Source organism: Canis lupus, chromosome 21, assembly GCF_011100685.1.
Source record: "Canis lupus familiaris isolate Mischka breed German Shepherd chromosome 21, alternate assembly UU_Cfam_GSD_1.0, whole genome shotgun sequence".
NCBI classification, from domain to species: Eukaryota; Metazoa; Chordata; class Mammalia; order Carnivora; family Canidae; genus Canis; species Canis lupus.
Genome location: NC_049242.1, coordinates 36,118,841 through 36,138,147, shown reverse-complemented (window position 1 = coordinate 36,138,147; position 19,307 = coordinate 36,118,841). Strand labels below are relative to the sequence as shown.

At 43.9% G+C, this 19,307-nt stretch overlaps 1 protein-coding gene across 3 annotated transcripts in view; it reads right to left on the bottom strand.

The window, feature by feature from the left end:
• PARVA (parvin alpha) overlaps positions 1 to 19,307 on the bottom strand; it is a 167,392-nt gene that overhangs the window by 14,775 nt on the left and 133,310 nt on the right. For all 3 annotated transcript variants that reach the window (XM_038569056.1, XM_038569054.1, XM_038569055.1), the window contains exons 5-10: positions 14,132 to 14,272; positions 8,070 to 8,185; positions 4,562 to 4,620; positions 2,308 to 2,327; positions 890 to 951; positions 114 to 182 (exon numbers count right to left, since the gene is read on the bottom strand). In XM_038569056.1, coding sequence (XP_038424984.1) covers positions 114 to 182; positions 890 to 951; positions 2,308 to 2,327; positions 4,562 to 4,620; positions 8,070 to 8,185; positions 14,132 to 14,272 — 467 coding nt within the window. The remainder of the gene's footprint in view (positions 1 to 113; positions 183 to 889; positions 952 to 2,307; positions 2,328 to 4,561; positions 4,621 to 8,069; positions 8,186 to 14,131; positions 14,273 to 19,307) is intronic.

Here is a 19,307-nt window from a genome sequence, read left to right as displayed (position 1 = left end):
ACAGAAATCCCCGTCCCTCCTGGGAAAGCTTTAGCATCAGTATGGAAAGCCCTCTTGGCGGTGCAGGGATGGGGCCCTTAGAACCATGGCTGCACTTAGGGCTTGTTACCCACCTGGGTTTCCAGTTCTGTGACCTCCAGGTTCAGTTTATTCAGATGCTTGTTCACAAAAGTGATGAGTGTCTAAAAGAGAAGCACAAGCCAGGCATGAAGATGGAGACCCTTGTCACTGTCAGACCCTGGAGGCACCTCTGTGACTCCACTGTGAGGACAAGGACCAGTGTGATAACAGTGTGGGACAAGGCCTAGCTAAGGGTGCCAGCCAGGGATCGCTCCTGAGCTGAGTGAGAACGAGCAGCCTACGAGGCTCTTCTGCAAAGCTCCTTGAGTTCGCGGGAGAGGACTGCCCCCATGTTGGTGGTCCCATGCACTGTGTGGTTCAAATAGCCAGTTTCAGGGCTGTGAAAGGGGCAGGAAGTCCCAAAAGAGCAAAATGCTAGGTGCAGTGTCCTATCCCAGGGCAGAGGGGCCAGAGAAGAAATGTCCTCATAGGATCCCTTCTTCTAGACCGTCTGGGGCAGGTGCCTGTGTCTGGAGAGGAGGGAGGTCTGAGGGAGGAGGCCTGGTTGGCCCATGGTGCAGTGTGGGTGGGAAGACAAGGTGCTTACAGCCTCAGAACCCCCAGGAGACACTGTCATCCTGATGGGAGAAGAAGGGAGGAGATAAGGCATCCAGTAGGAACAAGACTGTAAAGTGTGCATCAGGCAGGAAAGCCCCGAGCGCAGAGAGCCGGTGAGGACATCAGTTTCAGGAAGCTTGCAAGCTACTGGAGTGGGGTCTAATGTTTGGCTGCATCTCCTTCCCCTCCCTCCCAGGCACCTCTTGCTCACCTTTTTCACTACATTGAGTTTGTCTGGTGCGTGGTCAAACAAGGTGTCAAAGGCATCACGTTCTGGAAAAACAGAAAAATGTAAAGTGGAGCAAAGACCTGCTTCCTGGTGAGAAAGCCCAGCCAAGGTGGCCGCACCTGGAATTCCTCAGTGCATGAAACAATACTGGGAACTCTGGAAGCTGGGTTTGGGGCAGGGATTCGGGATTGATTCTCAGCTTAGAGGATTTTTGTTTCTCTCCCCCCCCCCCCCGCCCCACACACACACACACTTTCTAGGTCAACCCTCTTTAGGGCTGAGGTTGAGGGGCCCTGGCAGGCAGTCTGACTTGTGAGTGGTCATTTCTCTTCAGTATTTATATCCATTACATCATGATTTAGTCATAGATCTAAAGTGTTTCCGAAACTTTTTGGAGGCAGAAAGTTATCCAAATACCAAATCACTTCACCCCCTAATTTTCCAAACCAGGATAGCCACGCCAAACATCATGGTAGCGTGCACGGCCGATTGGATGGGAAGCCTGGGAGCCCCACGACAGAATGTGTGCTCTTCCTCTTGAGTGACCTAGTCACTTCAACCCTTGTGCCTCAGTTGCTGCTTCTGTAAAATGCCATCTGAAGGTAAACCTCCCCCAGGCGTGCTATGAGGATGAAAGAAAAGAATGTATGTGCCTGTGTGCTGTAAACTTTGAAGTGTCTGCCGATCTGAGTTTATTAGCGTTACTGGGGTATCTCACACGTTATCCACAGTAAACACGGGATGGTAGAAAGAGGCAAAGCCATGCCCCCTGCTTTCCTTGCTGGAGCCCCCAGGCTCTCTGAACTCAGAGTAAAATAGTGCATAGAATTTGGAGGCAGGAAATGAGAAGAATGTCCAGGAGGGGCCTGGGGATGGGAAGTCTGGTGGTCCTAGGGCCTGCCTTTTCCTGCTCTTGCACCGATGAGTAAATCTGGGACTGCCAGAGGGGTGACTGAGGTCTCAAACATTCACAGACTGTATAAACAAACGCAAAGTTCTGGGAAATGGGAGCGGGTATGACGTGTGATAAGGAAAGAGGGACAAGACGGCTTCTAGAAGGCTGGACTGAGGGGGAGAGTGGACTGTCCTGAGTGTGTACGTGCACCTCTCTACTTCCACAGCACGCTTAGAACATGCCTGCCCTGCCGAGGCCCAGGGCCCCTCTGGAGCCTGGCAGGGTCCACGGTCCAGGTGCTTATGAAGAAGACTGTGCCACTGTGGCTGGTTTTCCTCTCCCCCCACCAGTAAGCAGACCTTTCCTCCTAAGTGGCCCCGTCACCAGGCTGGTGCAGACACACACGCAGGAAGCAGGCTGAGTGCCTGTTCTTCCCAGCTGCTGTAGAATTAACTAGACCCCCGTGGCAGCCACCAGCACCAGAGGATAATCTTATGCAACTCACCATGCCTTCCGGAAAGAGCCCTGCAGGAGAAAGAGAAAGAAAACAGAATGAGTCTTCTCTGTCTGCCCTTCACTGAAAAGCCTGCAAAGCTCCCTTCCTTGGCATTTTGTTCTGCACGAGGTCTCCAATTGTCAGTAGCCTTTGCCCCAGTACCACCTGTTTTTTCCCTCTGCTACACAGATATGCTGGTGTTTGCACAAAGCCTCGTATGAGTGATATTTGAAGGACTATTTGTTGCTTCAAGTAAAATCCCACTGTTGCTTATAGTTGGGAAGGAATGTCGGACTCGGGGTTTCAACACTCCCACCCATCGCGCTGCCCAGAGTGTTGTGGGCACCTGCCTGGGGACATCAACTTCGTCTTTGTCCCGTTCGTTCTGTGATTCCCACCAGACTGCACCTGCCATTGACTCCAAATCAGTTTTTCAAAGAGGGCAGGAATTGGAACCATACTCATAGCAGGGAAGCAGCAAACCACTAACAGGATGAGCATTAGAACAGACGACGTAGATTTACATCTCACAGAGCCACTTGCTTGCTGTGTGACCTTGGGCAAGCTATGGAACCTCTCTGGGCCCCAGCTCTCTTATCTCTATAAAACAAGGATGGTAATGGTAAATAGCTCAGTAGATGTTGTATTACATGATTTAATAGGTAGAAAGGTTTTAGCATAATTCCTAGTATATAGTAAGTGCTTGATACACTTGTTCTCAATGTGTTTTTGGTTCCTATCCTATTGATTTCTTCTAACTGTACATCTATCACCTATGAAATGATGACTTGGGGGTAGTGTAATGGAAAGAACAGTGAACTTGGAGTTAACTGCTGGATAGACCAAGGATAGCTGCTTCTCCATCTTTGGGATGTGGGGTCTTAGGAGGTGTAGGCGTTGCTTTGTGTATGTATTGTGAGCGTCAACAAGTGTGAAAGTGCCTCATAAACTGTTGTGTGCTGCCATTGTTGGACCTCACCTCCACCTTCGTGTCTGTGTGGGAGGGTGGCAGGGGGAAACCACAGGGAGCATGGTAAGCAGCTGGGCGTGATTACTCTGTACAACCCAAGTTCATGTTGGGTTAAGGGAGGTCAAGGGAGGGGGGTCAAGCGGGGGTCAAGGGAGGCTGCCGGGCAGGCCGGGGCCAAGGGAGATTTCCTCCCACCCCACACAGGACCCAGGCCAGGGATTGGTGTGCCTTGTGTATCAGCTGCCCTCTTGGCTGCCAAGACCGGCTCCCAGAGTGATGTGGGGGCTGCCCAATGGGTTCTTCGCGGGCCAGACACTGGGCCTCTTGGGAAGGGCTCCTGCCCATCTTTGCCCAACCCTGGGCCTAATGAAGACACAAGCATGGTGTGGTCCAGACAGGCAGCACCTGGGACCGCCCTCAGCCACCACTGGGGAAGCAAGGTGCCTCCTTGCTTGGAAGGCATGGGTCGGCTGTGATGGTGGAAAGACAGCCCTTCAGGGCCCCGCTGTTACCACAGTGAATCCTCACCACCTCTCTGGTTAGGAAAACACTCCCCAGTTCTGAGATCCAGAAACCCAAGGTCTGGGCAAGTGGCACAGCCTGGATTTGGCCTCTGAAGTCAGGCTGGCTGACAGCTCCCTGCTCTTTCCACTTCGCTCTTGTTCAAGGGAACATAGAGGAAAGTTGGGGCAGCAGGGGATGCTGAACACGTACTCTGTGGCTGGGGCTCAGGCCTGCCCCATGATCTCAAGACCCCAGCGACCTGCTTTCTCTACCTAAGAACAAACTTCGCTGCCCCATGGCAAACCTCTTAACATGTTCTGAGATCCCGGTTGCTTCACAGAAATGGAAAAACACAAAACACCAGCCCACCACTCTGAGGCAGGAAAGGGCTTTCTGGGTCATGGCACGTGACCAAATAAATCAGATTCAGAAAAAGAAGAAAAATGTCCTTTTGAAGGTTCACACTTTAAATTCAACCCCATGTTTATGGCATGACGATTTCATGCTGGTTGGCTTTTTTGGGCACACTTTTTTTCCTGGAGTGCCACAAAATTAGAATTTTTCAATCACTGCTAATTCCCTCTCCCCACTTCCCCACCCAAGTTTGTATCTTAAGCATTGAGAGGCATGTTTTGAATGCATGGAAAAGGCTAAACTATAATCATTGGCTGAAGTCTAATCCCTCTTGCAATCCCAATAAATGAAAACTAAATATCAGCAAATGGATGAATTTCGGAGAAACATCTGTGTTCCATTACAGAATCGCTGGCAACAATGGTGTTGACATACTCTGTGTTACCAGTTATTTCCTCTTGGATTTGCCGAGACTGGAGGATTCCTTCTCGTTTCTGAAACGGGGGTGGGGAGGCGGGTGGGGAGGAGGAGAAAAAAAAATATGCTTTAGAAAAATACAAAAAAAAAAACTGATTAGCATTCCTGCTATTGAGAAAGTTACTGGTGTTTAAGAAACGAAAGCAGAGAGGAGATAGTGCCAGAAGCAAAACGAGGTCCCCGATTTCCTGGGATTGGACCATACCATTCATACTTAAGTGCAATTAGTGTTTATTCCAAACAAGTTGGCTGTTTCTGGGATGGTGAATCTTTTCTTTCTTTATTGGAAGACATTTTGCTGGAAGCAAACTGTTTGCCTCCTGGAGTAATCCACAGTAAACCAAATGGAAATGAAGGCCAGGGTGTGTCTGCCCTCCAGCTGGGGCCACAGAGGAGAGCCGAGAAACACTTTTAACAGCGGGGCTGGGGTGGAGGACGGAGGTCGATGTGGAGAATTTAAACAGAGGGAGAGTTTTTGTTTTTATTTTTAATGGATAAATGAGGAAGGTTTTCTGTAAGCAGGCAGTCCTCAGGTAACTGGCTTAACTCTCTGAGAAAACGGTAATGAGTCCTTTGGGAGCCCGCACACTTACCCATCTGCCTACCCACCCTCTCATCCATCCATTTGTCTGTCCATCCATCATCTGTCTACCTCCTCCCATCAATTTATTTCATGAATCAGTGTGTTCTCTGTACAAGAACCTATGTTGGACTGAGTGCAAATGCTATGCAACATCTGACATGACTTCTGACCTTGAGGAACACAGAGTAAAATGGGGTAGATGAAACAGGTATGTGAGAAAGATGGCCAAGAGACAGTCTGGGTTTACGCCGGATGGCGCAGCTCAGTATCACAGTAGGATCCCCCTCCACCCTCAAAAGCGTCAAGTGTAATCAATTATGTGGTCATCCCATGCAGACAGGAAGTGCTGAATGCAGGACAGGAGCCAGCACGTTCAGTTAGGATGGTCAGGGAGGGAACTCTTCCAAGGGGAGGGCATCCTTGAGGTGGGACTTAACAAAACACAGAGGAGAGGGCATTCCAGCAGAAGGGATGGCCTGAGTGCAAAGGCAGAGTCAGGAGAGCACAGATGTGTCTGGGAGACTGTGTGGAGGGACAGTGGCTGCCATCAGTCAGGGGAGAGTCAACTGGGTGCCAGTTTGGAGTTTAAACCTCCTTGTGTGGGTAGGGGAGCCAGTGAAGGAATGTTAGGGCTCAGGAAGACCTTCTGATCCATGTGGGGAGGGAGATTCATTTCATCAGGCTCTACAGCCAGCTTCCAGACACCTAGAGGACAGTAGTCCGGGGATGGCAAGCAGTAGTCAGGGCAAGTTCATCTTCTACAAAGGTGGAGAAGAATATCAAGAGGGAGCTTCCACGCATGAGTGTTTCAGCTGGAACCTGCCTTCTTGCCCTCCTGCCCAAACTTCCAGAACCTTCTCTTCTATTCCCAATAGCCACAGAAACTAGTGTCCTTGCAAAATACTTTTATGGAAGGAAAGGTGGAGCTGGATAAACGCCAAGAGTACATCTGCAGTAGATTAGGAAGAGCAGATCATCAAAGCAGAAAAGGAAGTAAAAAAGAAAAATAGAGATATCATTTAAAAGGGATCCAATAAGGATAAATCAAGACTTTTTCCCAATGCAGCTTCAACATATGTATAATTTTCACATGGGGCTAATGGAATTCGTGTCCTTGTCTTGTGAGGCTCTTTATAGACATAAAAACTCATCTTCAACTTCAAGCAGAATTCAATACTTTTGTATAGAATGGAAAGGAAATCTGGGTTAAATAACCCCTCACCCAGCATCTGGATTCACCTCGATCTATTATTTCTTGCCTCAAGAAATCTGTGGTTCAGTCAGTGTCTTTTGGCTAATTCTGAGTACTGCTTCTGCGCCTATTTAAGTTGACAAAGCAAAATATTCCATAAGACCTGACATGCATAGGTGCCATTCTGTGTACTTTGTCTTCTTTTTACCTTCATGCTAACAAAACTCTCCACTGATGGCCTGTACCTGAGCTCAAAATAAGGCATGAGATGTGGGCTTACAGTGATCAATGTTTCGAGAAGATTCCACCCCATAATCTTGAATCAGAGTTTTAGAATATATGAAGAAATGAATGTAAACATTATATACTGGTGAAAATAACACAATAAAGATGGTTTGGATTAACTGGTAAGATGCTTGTACCAGGATGCTCTGGTCTAGTCACATATCCACAGCAGACATAAATGCTTGCCACAGTTGAATGCTCAATACGTGAGGCCAGTTAGTTCCTTGTATCTGCACTTAGCATCTGAACCACACACGTTCGCACCTACCCTGGCCCTCTGGTCACCCTCTCTCTCTCTGCTCCTTAGGTATGGTCTTGCCTCCTGGCAGGCAGGGCCAAGGTGACCATTCCTATTATATCTCCTTGATGTTTAGCAAGTTAGGTACTCACCCAGAAGGTGTGGAAGAAATACTTTATCACCAGGGCATGGCCAAGCAGCTGAGGAGCACCTCACATCCTCTTTCCCTCCACTAACATCTGATCCCTGAAAGCTTAGCTTTTGTCCTGGAGACTTGGCCTGGTGGGGTCAGGCAAAGCCTACCAGCCCTCAAGACTCATCCTCACCAAGGGATGGCAGGGCCGCCATATTGTTTTCTTGTCCAGAGCCCTGGCTAACCAGAGAGCTGCTCATTAGGGCGTTCTCCCTTGCAGCATGTTTACTTGAAAAGAACAGAAACAAGTAAACAGAATGCTGACCTTTCCTAAATGGGCATAAAGTTGGAAAATGAAATTGAATTTGAGTATGTAATGGGGTTAGGAGCAGAGTGAGAGAGTCACAGGGAGAGAGCACACCCTCATTGTGGAAATTACACAGCCATATGTGAATGGAAATTCCATCCAACAATCTGGAAAAGATGACCTGAGATCCCAGCCTTACTTCTCTGGGCAGGTGAAAAGCAGCAGTGCCCTGAATACAGGCACAGCCAGTCAGGGGCTCTCTCAAACACACATGCACACATGCATGGGTATCTGCCTCTCCCCAATATCTGTGCCTCGTTTGTTTATGAACAAAAAATGATTTTCCATGGCTTGCAGGATATACACCCAGGGATATACCTTTCTTGTGATTCTATTGCACACACTTCACAAACATATACACCTCACACCCTCAAATATACAGTACACAGACACCTCCTGATAAAAACACATAAAGCCCAGATGCGTGCCCCCCCCACAAGGCTAGCCCATATTCAAGTATTTGCTCTTCCACCCTTTGCACATGTAACTGTTTGCTGCCCACATGTATCAGATAGTGCACTAACATGCTTTCCAACATAGAGCACACCAAGAACACTCAGCATTGATTCCACTCTGCTTGTAAGAAGCTACCCAGGCTGCCTTAGTTCCCATATGAACTCGGCCTCTATACCTCTTTAAGGGCACAGATGTTTGTAGTGCCATCTTACCTGGACCACAACCACTTGGATGGAGACATGATCTGGGAGTCGGATTGGTGCCCGGAAATACTGGGACAGAGCAACTAGCAGATGCAAGATGGCTACCAGGCTCTTGGCATGAACAGCTGAAATAAAAGATGATTTAAAAATTAGAGAATCTTCTTCCAGGCAAATATAAGCAGATATTAAAAATGTAGCAGTACCATACCCAATGTACCTTTTATCATCCACCCCCCCTTTCCACTAAGGGTCTCACAGGCCTCCCCCTTAGGCCGCCTCATTCTTGGCTAAGTCCCATGGAGCTGCTTCTTGGAACATGTTATTGTTGGATTTCCAATATAGTGCCTCTCCACTCTAATTCAAGTTTCCAGTTGGGACCCGGATAACTGCTGAATTTTAAGATCAGATCAGCCCTCTGCCACCCCCATGTTTTTGTTCATTCTATTCTAACAACCATGAGTATGTCTGCTCTGCATCCTCTTTCCCTTCCCACTTGACTGAGAATTCTCTGGGTTATCACTGCTACCCATGTCCCAAGGCTCTATGCAAAACATGTCTTCCATAAATGCACACTGAGTCAGGAACACTGGATCTTTTCCTTTGTTCAGGGCTTACAGTCCCTTGAGGAAGGCATGACGCATCTGAAGGGTTTTGTTGCTCTTTTGAGTACTGTATATGGTCAGTGTAGGCAGTGCCCCTTGGGGAATAGCTGGGAGAGGATGTTTATGACCCAACTAGCTTCTACAGCTATTGAGCAGCATGCTAGATGTTAAACCACTTGTAATAGGGAAGGGTGGGCAACCAATGAGTTGTCGTTTCGCAGTAGAGAGGAGAGAGAGTAGAAAAACACTGTGACGTAATGGGTCTCACTTGACAAGCTCTGTATTTGTTTCCTGCTTCATGACCTTGGGTAGGCCACTCAAGGACTTTGAGCCTCAATCTGCTCATCCTCACAAATGGGAATAATAGTACCTATGCAGAAATATGAGTTGTACGAATATTCAGAGATAATATAGGCAAAGCTTCTAGTACATAGCAGATGCTTAGGAACAGTTGATATTTTTTATTATGATTTATAAGAAAATACAATACCTGGCACCTAGGTGATTAAATCATGCCAACCTTCTCTTCTCTCTCACAAAAGGAAAGATTCACCAGATACTTTACCTGCCTTCACAGCTCTACCAGCCTCATGGGCTCCTTTTACAGGGAGGCATTTAAGGAAAGAACAAAAAAATGCTCATTTTGTGTACTTAGTACAAACTGGGCCCATTATTAGGGTGTCCTTTGGTCTGCCCTGGGATTGATGAATCTGTTTCAACAGAAGCTTTAAGAAATCACCAAGAAAAGGAAATGACTCAGACATTCCTTGGGAATTCATTAGAGTTACTTGTTATCACTGCTTTTTCAAAGAAGGTTTTCCACTGACTGACTATGAGCAGCAGCTCCCCACACCAACAAACAGAGATGATCTGCTCCTAACTCAGCCTTCCAGAAGACAGTTTCAGTTCTGGGCTTTTGGGCATCATCCAAAGTTTTACCCCACAGTTACAATCTCCGAAAAGGAGGCTGACGGGGTGTGCTTGCTGCCAGGCAGATGCATAATTGGGTTTGCTCTTCTGATCCCAATGGCCATACCATGGATCCAGTCACTGCGGATTGTAAGGACATTTGCTAACTCTCTCCTTTTTAATGACAAAACATAATGCTAGAGCAGGTGTGGCCGAAAAGATTGTTCTTAAGTCCTGGTGACATTGTACTTCACAGTCTCACTAAGCAACACAGAGCTATTTTATAAGCACCATTCAGATGCCAGTCTCTTTTGATGAGTGCTCTGTCCTCCGGGGAATTTTTTCAGAAGAAGTAATTACAGTTTCCCTCACCCTCTCTCTTCCTCTCACACACATGCTACATGTGCAAAGATGTTAATTATCATGTAATATATTATCATTTAAAAAAATCTGGAAAACACTGTCTAGTAACCAGAGGGTAGTTTAGACCAGTGGTTTTCAAAAAAATTTTTTTTTTTAATTTTTGTTTTATTAAGCAGAGAAACTCTTTAAGAGCCATTAGGCGAAACAGATGAAAAAAGTACAAGTGCTCTGGTCTCCAAGTCCTAACTGCAGCCCACCCACAGCTGCTTCTCTCCTCAGTGATGCCTGAGTTCCTCCTGGCAAATCATTAGGTTGGGTCAAGCATGGTTTAATAATCGCTGCTTTAATAAATCATGGTATGTCCACATAATGGAATAGTTTCCATGCACTGAAAATCTCTGTTGAAACAATGTAGCTATAAATATTAATAACATAATGTTAAACAGAAACAATAGAAATAATGTGAACATATACATTTATGGATATACATATAGAAATACATATGTACATATGTAAGTGTATATACACACACATACAAACATGTGCTTGTGGCCGGGACTCGGAAAGGAATGTTAAAAAAAATGAAAATATGATTGTTTCCTATTTCAAAGTTTTCTGTAGGATAAAGATATGTCGTCTTTCTCCATTAAGATAAATCCTAACAACCTTTGGATATTTGGGTACCTTTCTCACTGCCACATCTGAGTGTCTCCAGGACGCTCTAGCATTTTGCCTGATGCTAGACAAAATCTAGAGCCACTGTGCTTTTGCGCTCAAGTCAGGACAGCAATGTGCAGATTTAGAGCAAGGCCAAGGCTCTACTGTATAAACTGGGCACTTAGTCACTGTACCAAGAGTGGAAAAACAGTGTCAAAGGAGCTGCCGAGTTAGAAATAGTCCTCCGAATAGGAGTTGTGATGGAAATAGAAATTGGTGTGATTTTTTTGGAGGCGATTTGACAATATGCATTATGACCTTAGAAATGTACATATACTTTGGCCCTAAAATACTACTCCTAGGTATTTATCCTAAAGAAATGTGGCTACAAGCAGAGAGAACTCATCGGGCTATACTGATGATAGTGGCGGGGAGGGCGGGGCGGGGGGGGACAGTCTCAAAATCCATCATTAATTAAATAGCTTATGATACATTCATACAAGGTCCTATTACATAATGTTAAAAGTGACAGACTAATGATCTGTAAAGATGTACATCTTCTAAATATATACAGACTGATCTCATCTTTGTAAAAATAAAATACATTTTCATAAGTACATATACACACAATTATTTATCTATTTCTTACACACAAATACAAGCATGACTTGATGGAGCACACCACCGGTTGGTAAGTCCCTGTCTCTGGGTGGGCAGCTTAGTGCACAGGCTCCATGGCCAGACTCTCTGGCTCTCACTCCCGGCTCTACCACTTACACCTGTGTGACCTTGGACAATGATACTCCTTTAGCAAATATTACTGTGCTTAGTAAGTGCCAGTCACTCTTCTAGATCCTGGGGATTCAATAGTGAAGAGACAATAATACTCAGCCTCATGAAGCCTATGTAGATTAGTTTCTTAACCTCCCTCTGCCTCTCTTTTCCCATCTGCAAAATGGGGATAACAGAATGCTTACCTCAGATGGTTGAGTGAGGATCAAAATATGTAAACTGCTTAGAATAGTACAAAGCATACAGCATAACCATAAATATGTTAGATGCTAATATTTAAATTTCTTTTATCTTTGTAAATTCTTAATAACGAAAATCGTTATTAAGGAAGAACCCTCTAGAGCCCTACATGAAGAGCCTTCGTAACTCAGGGCTGCCGCTGCCACCTTAATCCTGACTGGAAAGACGATACAATGTCAAACAGGCAGAGGAGAACAGGAGGGATTGAACTTCCCCCACCAAGAGCTGGGCCCACCATATTCATTATGGAAGAAACCACTGCTGGTTGCAAACAGGCATCGCAGGGAGCTAGCCACGGAGATAATTATCCCTCTGACCCAGTAATTCATCTCCCTTCTGGAAATCCATCTGACGGGAATAATTTGAGAGAAGCAAAAAAAGACACAACATAAGACATTCGGCTTGGCCCCATCTGATGGTAGCCATAGGCGAGCAAATATCTTAAAAGGATCAACGTCAACATAGGGTTTAAATTTACTATGGGATTATCTCCCCCATGAAATAGAAGCAGCTGTCAAAAGTAAGTACAAAGATCACACGGGAATATAGAAAATATGATCTAATATTAAGAGAAAGTAAAACACCAGAATGTGACTCATCAAGTAAAAATATGCATGGATATGGACAGTAGTGGGCAAAAAATGGAAATAGCTAGATGAGAACAGTAATACAGGGGATTGTTGTACTCATATATATTTCCCTATAAAAATGAAGGTAAATATGAACCAAACAAATCATTAAAAGCCCCTGAAGACAATGGTCCTGAAGTGTCTTTAAAAAGTTCCATTCTTCTGTGGCTCCTGCATGGTTCAGTTGGTTAAGCGTCTGACTCTTGGTTTCAGCTCAGGTCATGGTCATGAGACTGAGCCTCACATTGGGGCTGGAGATTCTCTCCCTTTACCTCTCCTCCCCACTCATGTGTGCACTTCCACTTGCTCTTGCTCTCAATCTCTGAAACCAATCAATCCTGAAATAAATTAATCCTAAAAATCTTTTTTAAAAGATTTTTTTAATTTGAGAGAGCAGAGTGAGCAAGAGAGAGAGAGAACATGAGTGAGGGGCAGGGGCAAAGGGAGAAACCGATTCCCCACTGAGCAGGAAGCCTGATTCAGGGACCCTGGGATCATGACCCATGCTGAAGGCTTAACCAACTGAGCCACCCAGGATCCCATAAATAAATCTTAAAAAGTTCCATTCTTCTATCTCAGTCTTTCCCAAGCTGTGTTCTCTGGTAAGTGAAAAGGTGTTTTGTTTGGAGGAGTATATAGAGATGGTCCATATTCAGGGAGTAGGAAATAGGATGAAATGAAACTAAGCAGGCGTCTTTATCAGAAGACCTCAATGCTCATGACTGTGGTGGATTTCCAAACTGTAGATGCAGCTCCTACATACATAATCAAGCGCTTCCCACCCCAAGCCCCTGCACTGGGGGCAACATCCAGGGCCCAGGTCTTGGCCTCTCCTCCTCCTGCTCTTGGGTGTTTCTCTCTGTCAGGCAGAGGATGACCTGTTAGGCACTGTGTGTGGTGCGCACGAAGATGTGATTATGCTGTAGGAGACACCTGGTGTCTTGCCTCTGCTGTCAGATGCTAGAAACTTGCCGAAGAGGTTGTGTCTGGCAGCTACTGAGCCTCTAAGTTAAGGGGTAAAGATTTCCTTTTCTTTCCCAAGTTGGAAAGGCATTTTTTTGTTTTGTTTTGTTTTTTGTTTTTGGTAGGGAGGAAAGTTGTCCATTGTAAGTTGTATAAACTGGGAGCAAGAAGGCCTAATACTTAACCCCTTAATACTTAAAAGCAGAGAACGCAATCTAAATCATCTTATTAATCTGAATTCTTATTTTCATCATTTACAAAGAACAAAACAACTTTGGGCCCCTTCTGAGAAATCTGGTGTTGCCATTGGGATCCCTCAATCTGCTGATTTAATGCTGATTCTGTTACAGACTCATCCTGTCCAGATTAGACTGGCGGGCCCTTAAGGCAGCAGCAGAATGGACAGTTGATACTTCCCCAGATTCAGGAGCTACACTAGCTGTGAAATCTGAATGTGAAAATGCTGCTCCAGGGCCTGCAACCTCAGCCAGATCTTGGCTCCTTCTGGAAAACGAGGGGCTGAGAGGGAGGGCATGGGCTTCAGGACAGAGCCAAGCTCCTGCTCCCCTGCTCCTCAGCTGCCTGCATGTAGGGATCCCCACCTCCTGAAGCCTCTATGAGTTGATCACACAGCTGCTTCCAAAGCTGTGCTGGGGCTCAGAAGTAGCTCAGAGGAGTCTCCTCCTCTTCCCAATCTCATATGAGCTTGCTACAAACCGCCCTGCACAGAAAGGCACACCGGATTGGGTTATTTCCCAGCCATGCAGAGAAGTCCTCTAAGGAAGGGCACGTCTTGCTCAACAATAAATGGGTCTGCACCCCTCCCCTGCCCCGGGCCTGCCAGCTTCCTGGATGGCTTCTTGGGGGAAATCCCGGGCTGGGGACCATAGCCCCCATCCTTCTTTGTAAAACTCACAGTCCACGTTCCACTTGATGCTCCTGGGAGGAAGCTTCAGGGTTTCATTGATTTTCTCCAGGACGGTCTGCAGCTTTTGCTTCTGAGCAATCTCTGACTGGGTGACTTCAGCAACGTTCAGTTTCTCGCTCTCAAGTTTCTCTGGGATGCCAAGGGGGAAAGACAGTGGCTGTTATCTCTAGCCACAGACACCCCCAACTCACGTGCTTCCTCGCTCGTTCATTCGCTCACACGCACACCTGTGCTCATGCATCTACTCAGTACACCTGCACTCACACATCCCCTGTCCCCACAAGTGTATACTGAGCACCTGCTCTGTGAGGGACACTGCTCTCCCCTCATGTGATGGTGGCACTAGTGGCAGCAGTACTGTGAAAACTTGTGACTGTGTCTTGTATCCCCACACGATAAGCTCCCAGGAGCAGGGAAGTGAGGTATGTAACCCAGCCTGTCATCATTGAACCCTTTTCCACCATTCCAGATTTTTCCTTCTTTTCAAGTGTGCCTTCTCTAAGTGTACTCTGAGCCATGACTAGGGGGGCTGTGTGCCTCCTGTGGGCAGGGGTCTTTATTCAAACCCTTTTGCACATTTCTGTAGTATGCACATTTCTGTAGTATGTGTCATGCTTAATCACATTTATCTCTTCTAAGCACCTCTTTTTATTTTTATTTTTTAAAGATTTTATCTATTCATGAGAGAGACAGAGAGAGGGGCAGAGACATAGGCAGAGGGAGAAGCAGGCTCCCTGTGGGAAACCTGAGGCAGGACTTGATCCCAGGACCTGGGCCAAAAGCAGATGCCCAACCACTGAACCACCCAGGTGCCCCACCTTCTTTCCTTTTAAATCCACCTAGAATGTAGCTTATTCGATGTGTCCTGTTTCATGAATTCGAGGGCATTGTTTCTTTACTTTCTTTCCCATATATTAACATCCCTGAAATCAGAGTGTCTTAGAGCTGATGGCATTCTACAGCTGTGCAAGCTAGGTGGAAGACAGGAGATCTCACTACTTCCACGTGTGTGCACTGGGTCCTAGCCCTTCACAGTGTGGCCACTTCCAGGTCTCAGCCTAGAAGAACACTTTCAAAAAGTAGGAAGTAAAACATCTAGGGAATAAAAAAGCTTTGGGTAACAGTAGTTTAAATGATTTTTCTTTTTTCTGAGTGGTACTTTAAAAATGGTACGTTTTGAAATCAGTTGTTCCTGCACGCACTGGCATGTCCCCGTAACACTTAAAGGCAAACACAGTCTAATCATTTCATCGTTCTAAATTTTTATCTGTTAGGACAACTTTTGCATTTCTGAATGTTATCTGCTGCTGGATTCACCTAATTCTACTCTCCACAACTCATTCAGGATTGGTAGAATTGATACTCTGAAATATGTTTAAAATGTCTTTTTCCTTTATTTTAAAGGACTACTATACAAGAAAATTTAAAATTTATGTGACTAGTCCCCTAAGTAGCTTATTTCTTTTGTTTTTCAGTAGTTGTAGCTTATCCAGGTCAAATATGTCTTGGTTAATTCTTTGAAGATGAGATTGTCCACTGGAGAATTTCTGCAGGTTCTGTGGATTTAAGAATTCTTTCCTGCATCTGGTTAGAATGAGCTCAGGCTCTTCTCGTCTGTGAAGGCCTGAGTGTGCTCTTTCTCTTCTCTTTAGTTGCTTATGGCCATCGTTCTTTAATTCTCAATGTCTGGGATTTAATAAGCCTATATTTGAATGTCTTCCTCTTGATTGTTCAAGTTGAAGAGACCATGTGTGCCTTTTCCATTTTTAGACTGTGAATTCTTATCTTGGATCCTCTCCTACCGAAGAAATGACAAGTTGTTTTCATTTTATTTTGCAATCACAATTTTGGTAGTTTGGTAGAGGCTGCCCAAAGTGCTAGGTTAAGGAAACTTCTGAAGCCTTCTCCTGGCTGAGAGGAAAAGATCGCCAGCTTAGGATAGTGATGAGTGTCTTGGGAGAGGTCCTGGTGGGGGGTGGGGGAGGAGAGGAAGCGTCAGAACCACTCTGGCCAGCCCTGATGTGGTACATCATTGCCTGTGATCTTTTATATTTATAACCTTCAGCTGGCATTGGACTTCTTAGGTCTCTGAGTCTGTTTTCTAGCTCAATAATTTTTTTTTGCACTATGTCCATTCTGTTTTCATTTTTTAAAAATTGGATTTTAGACATTACCCACTAAAACACTCATTTTTTTGTTTTTGCCAAGATTTTTTAATTGTCACATTACTAACATTATAATGCTTTCTTCTTAAAATTAAAAAAATTCTGTTTTTTAGCATCTGGCATTATTGAGGAGAAGACTTTTTATGGCTTGCTAATTTCTTTTGCATTACTAATTTTTGAGATGATGTAATTCTGCTTTACTTTTTTCCTACTTTTTTATGCTTTGGGTTTCTTTTTTTGCTTTTAATTTTTGTTGGCTATTTTATTTTGGCACTGACATTGGTATTATGTGGATTTGAGTAGATAGAATATATATATATATATTTAAAGATTTTATTTATTTATTCATGAGAGACGCAGACACAGGCAGAGGGAGAAGCAGGCTCCACTCAGGGAGCCTGACGTGGGACTCGATCCAGGGACTCCAGGATTACGCCCTCAGCTGAAGGCAGATGCTCAACTGCTGAGCCACCCAGGCATCCCAGATAGAATATATCTTAAAGTAAAATTTATTAATAGTTTTTCATGCTCACACACACAAACAGGAAGAGCTCTCTTATTCTTTCTCTGTTAATGAAAGTGAGATTTCTGGCTACTTTTTTTTTTTTTCATTCAAACATAAATCATGAGTATTTTTGTCAATATATATGGATATAGCTCATTTTTTGGTACCTTTTGACCACCTTCACCCACTCTGTCCCCCCACCCCAACCCCTTATTTCTGGCCATTTCTGGATCTATGAGCTTGTTTTTTTTTTTCTTTAATAAAGATTCAACATACAAGTAAGATCATATGGTATTTCACTTAGCATAGTGTTCTCAAAGTCCATCTACGTTGTTGTAAGTGGCAAGATTTCATTCTTTTTTATAGCCAAATAATGCTGCGCTGTATAAATATATATACACCATATCTTCTTTATTCATTTATCTATTGATAGACGTGTAAGTTGTTCTCGTATCTTGGCTATTGTAAATAATGCTGCAGTGAACATAGGGATGCACATATCTTTCAAGTTAGCTTTGTCATTTTCTTTAGACAAATGACCAGAAGTAGACTCACTGGATCATACAGCATTTCCACTTTTAATTTTTAAAGAATTCTCATGCTGTTCAATGGCTGAACCAATTTACATTCTTAGCAGCAGTGCATATAGGTTCACTTTTCTCCATGTCCTTGCCAGGATTTATTTCTTGTCATTCTGATACTAGCCATTCTATTCTGACTGTTTGGTAGTATCTTATTGTGGTTTTGGTTGATGATTACTGATGTTGTGTACCTTTTCATGTGTCTGTTAGCCATCTGAGAGTGTCTTCTTTGGAAAAGTGTCTATTTAGATCTGTGCATTTTAAAATTAGATTGTATTTTTTTCCTTTTTTCCCCCCATTCAGTTTCAAGAGTTCTTTATATATTTGATATTAACCCCTAGCAAATATTTCCCCCCAGTCGGTAGGTTGCCTTTTCATTGTGTGGATGGTTTCCTTTGTTGTGCAGCTTTTTATTTTGATGAAGTCCCACTTATTTTTTTGTTGTTGTTATTTTATTTTGCCTTTGCTTTTTCTGTCAAACCCAAAAACACAATCACTGAGATCAATATGAAAGAGATCACTGCCTATGTTTTCTTGTAGGACTTTTATGGTTTTGGGTCTTTTTTTTTTAATAAATTTATTTTTTATTGGTGCTCAATTTGCCAACATATAAAATAACACCCAGTGCTCATCCCATCAAGTGCCCCCGTCAGTGACCATCACCCAGTCACTCCCACCCCCCGCCCACCTCCCCTTCCACCACCCCTAGTTCGTTTCCCAGAGTTAGGAGTCTCTCATGTTCTGTCTCCCTTTCTGATATTTCCCACTCATTTTTTCTCCTTTCCCCTTTATTCCCTTTCACTATTTTTTATATTTCCCAAATGAATGAGACCATAAAATGTTTGTCCTTCTCCGACTGACTCTTTTCACTCAGCATAATACCCTCCAGTTCCATCCACCTCGAAGCAAATGGTGGGTATTTGTCGTTTCTAATGGCTGAGTAATATTCCATTGTATACATAGATAAAGAAGATGTGGTTTATGTATACAATGGTTTCGGGTCTTATGTTGAATTCTCTAACCCATTTTGAGTTAGTGTTTGTAAATGTTGTAAGATAGTGGTCCACTTTCATTCTTTTGCATGTGGCTGTCCAGTTTTCCCAATGCCATTTATTGAAGAATCTATATTCTAGGCTCCTTTGTCATAAGTTAATTGGCCATATTTGTGTGGCTTTATTTCTAGGCTCTCTGTTCCATTAACATGTGTCTGTTTTTATGCCAATACCATACTGTTTTTTTTTTTTTTTAATACCGTACTGTTTTAACTACTGGAATTTTGTAATACAGTTTGAAATCAGGGAGCATGGTGCCTCCAGCTTATTCTTCCTTGTCAAAATTGCTTTGGCTATTCAAGGTCTTGTGTGGTTGCATACAAATTTACAAATCTTTGGATCCTCTGTTCTATTTTTTTTTTCTGGGCAATGTCTTTATTTTATCTATTTTCATTTGCATATAATTGACTAAAATGTTATATTAGTTTCAATTGTACAAAATAGTGATTCAACAAGTTTATTTATTATGCTATGTTCACTACAATGTAACTACCATTTGTTTTAATACATCTTCATTACAACATCATTGACTATGTTCCTTCTGCTGTGTCTTTTTATTCCCATGACTTATTTCATAACTGGAAGCCAATTTCTTCCATCCCCTTATTCTGTGAAAACTACCATTGGAATCTCAATAGAGATTGCACTGAATCTGTAGATTACTTTGGGTAGTATAGACATTTTAACAATATCAATTCTTCTAATCCATGAACACAGAATATCTTTCCATTTGTTTGTTATCTTCAGTTTCTTTCAGCAATGTCTTGTAATTTTAAGTGTACGGGTTTTTCACCTCCTTGGTTAAGTTTATTCCTTGGTATTTATTCTTTTTGATGTGATTGTACATGGGATTATTTTCTT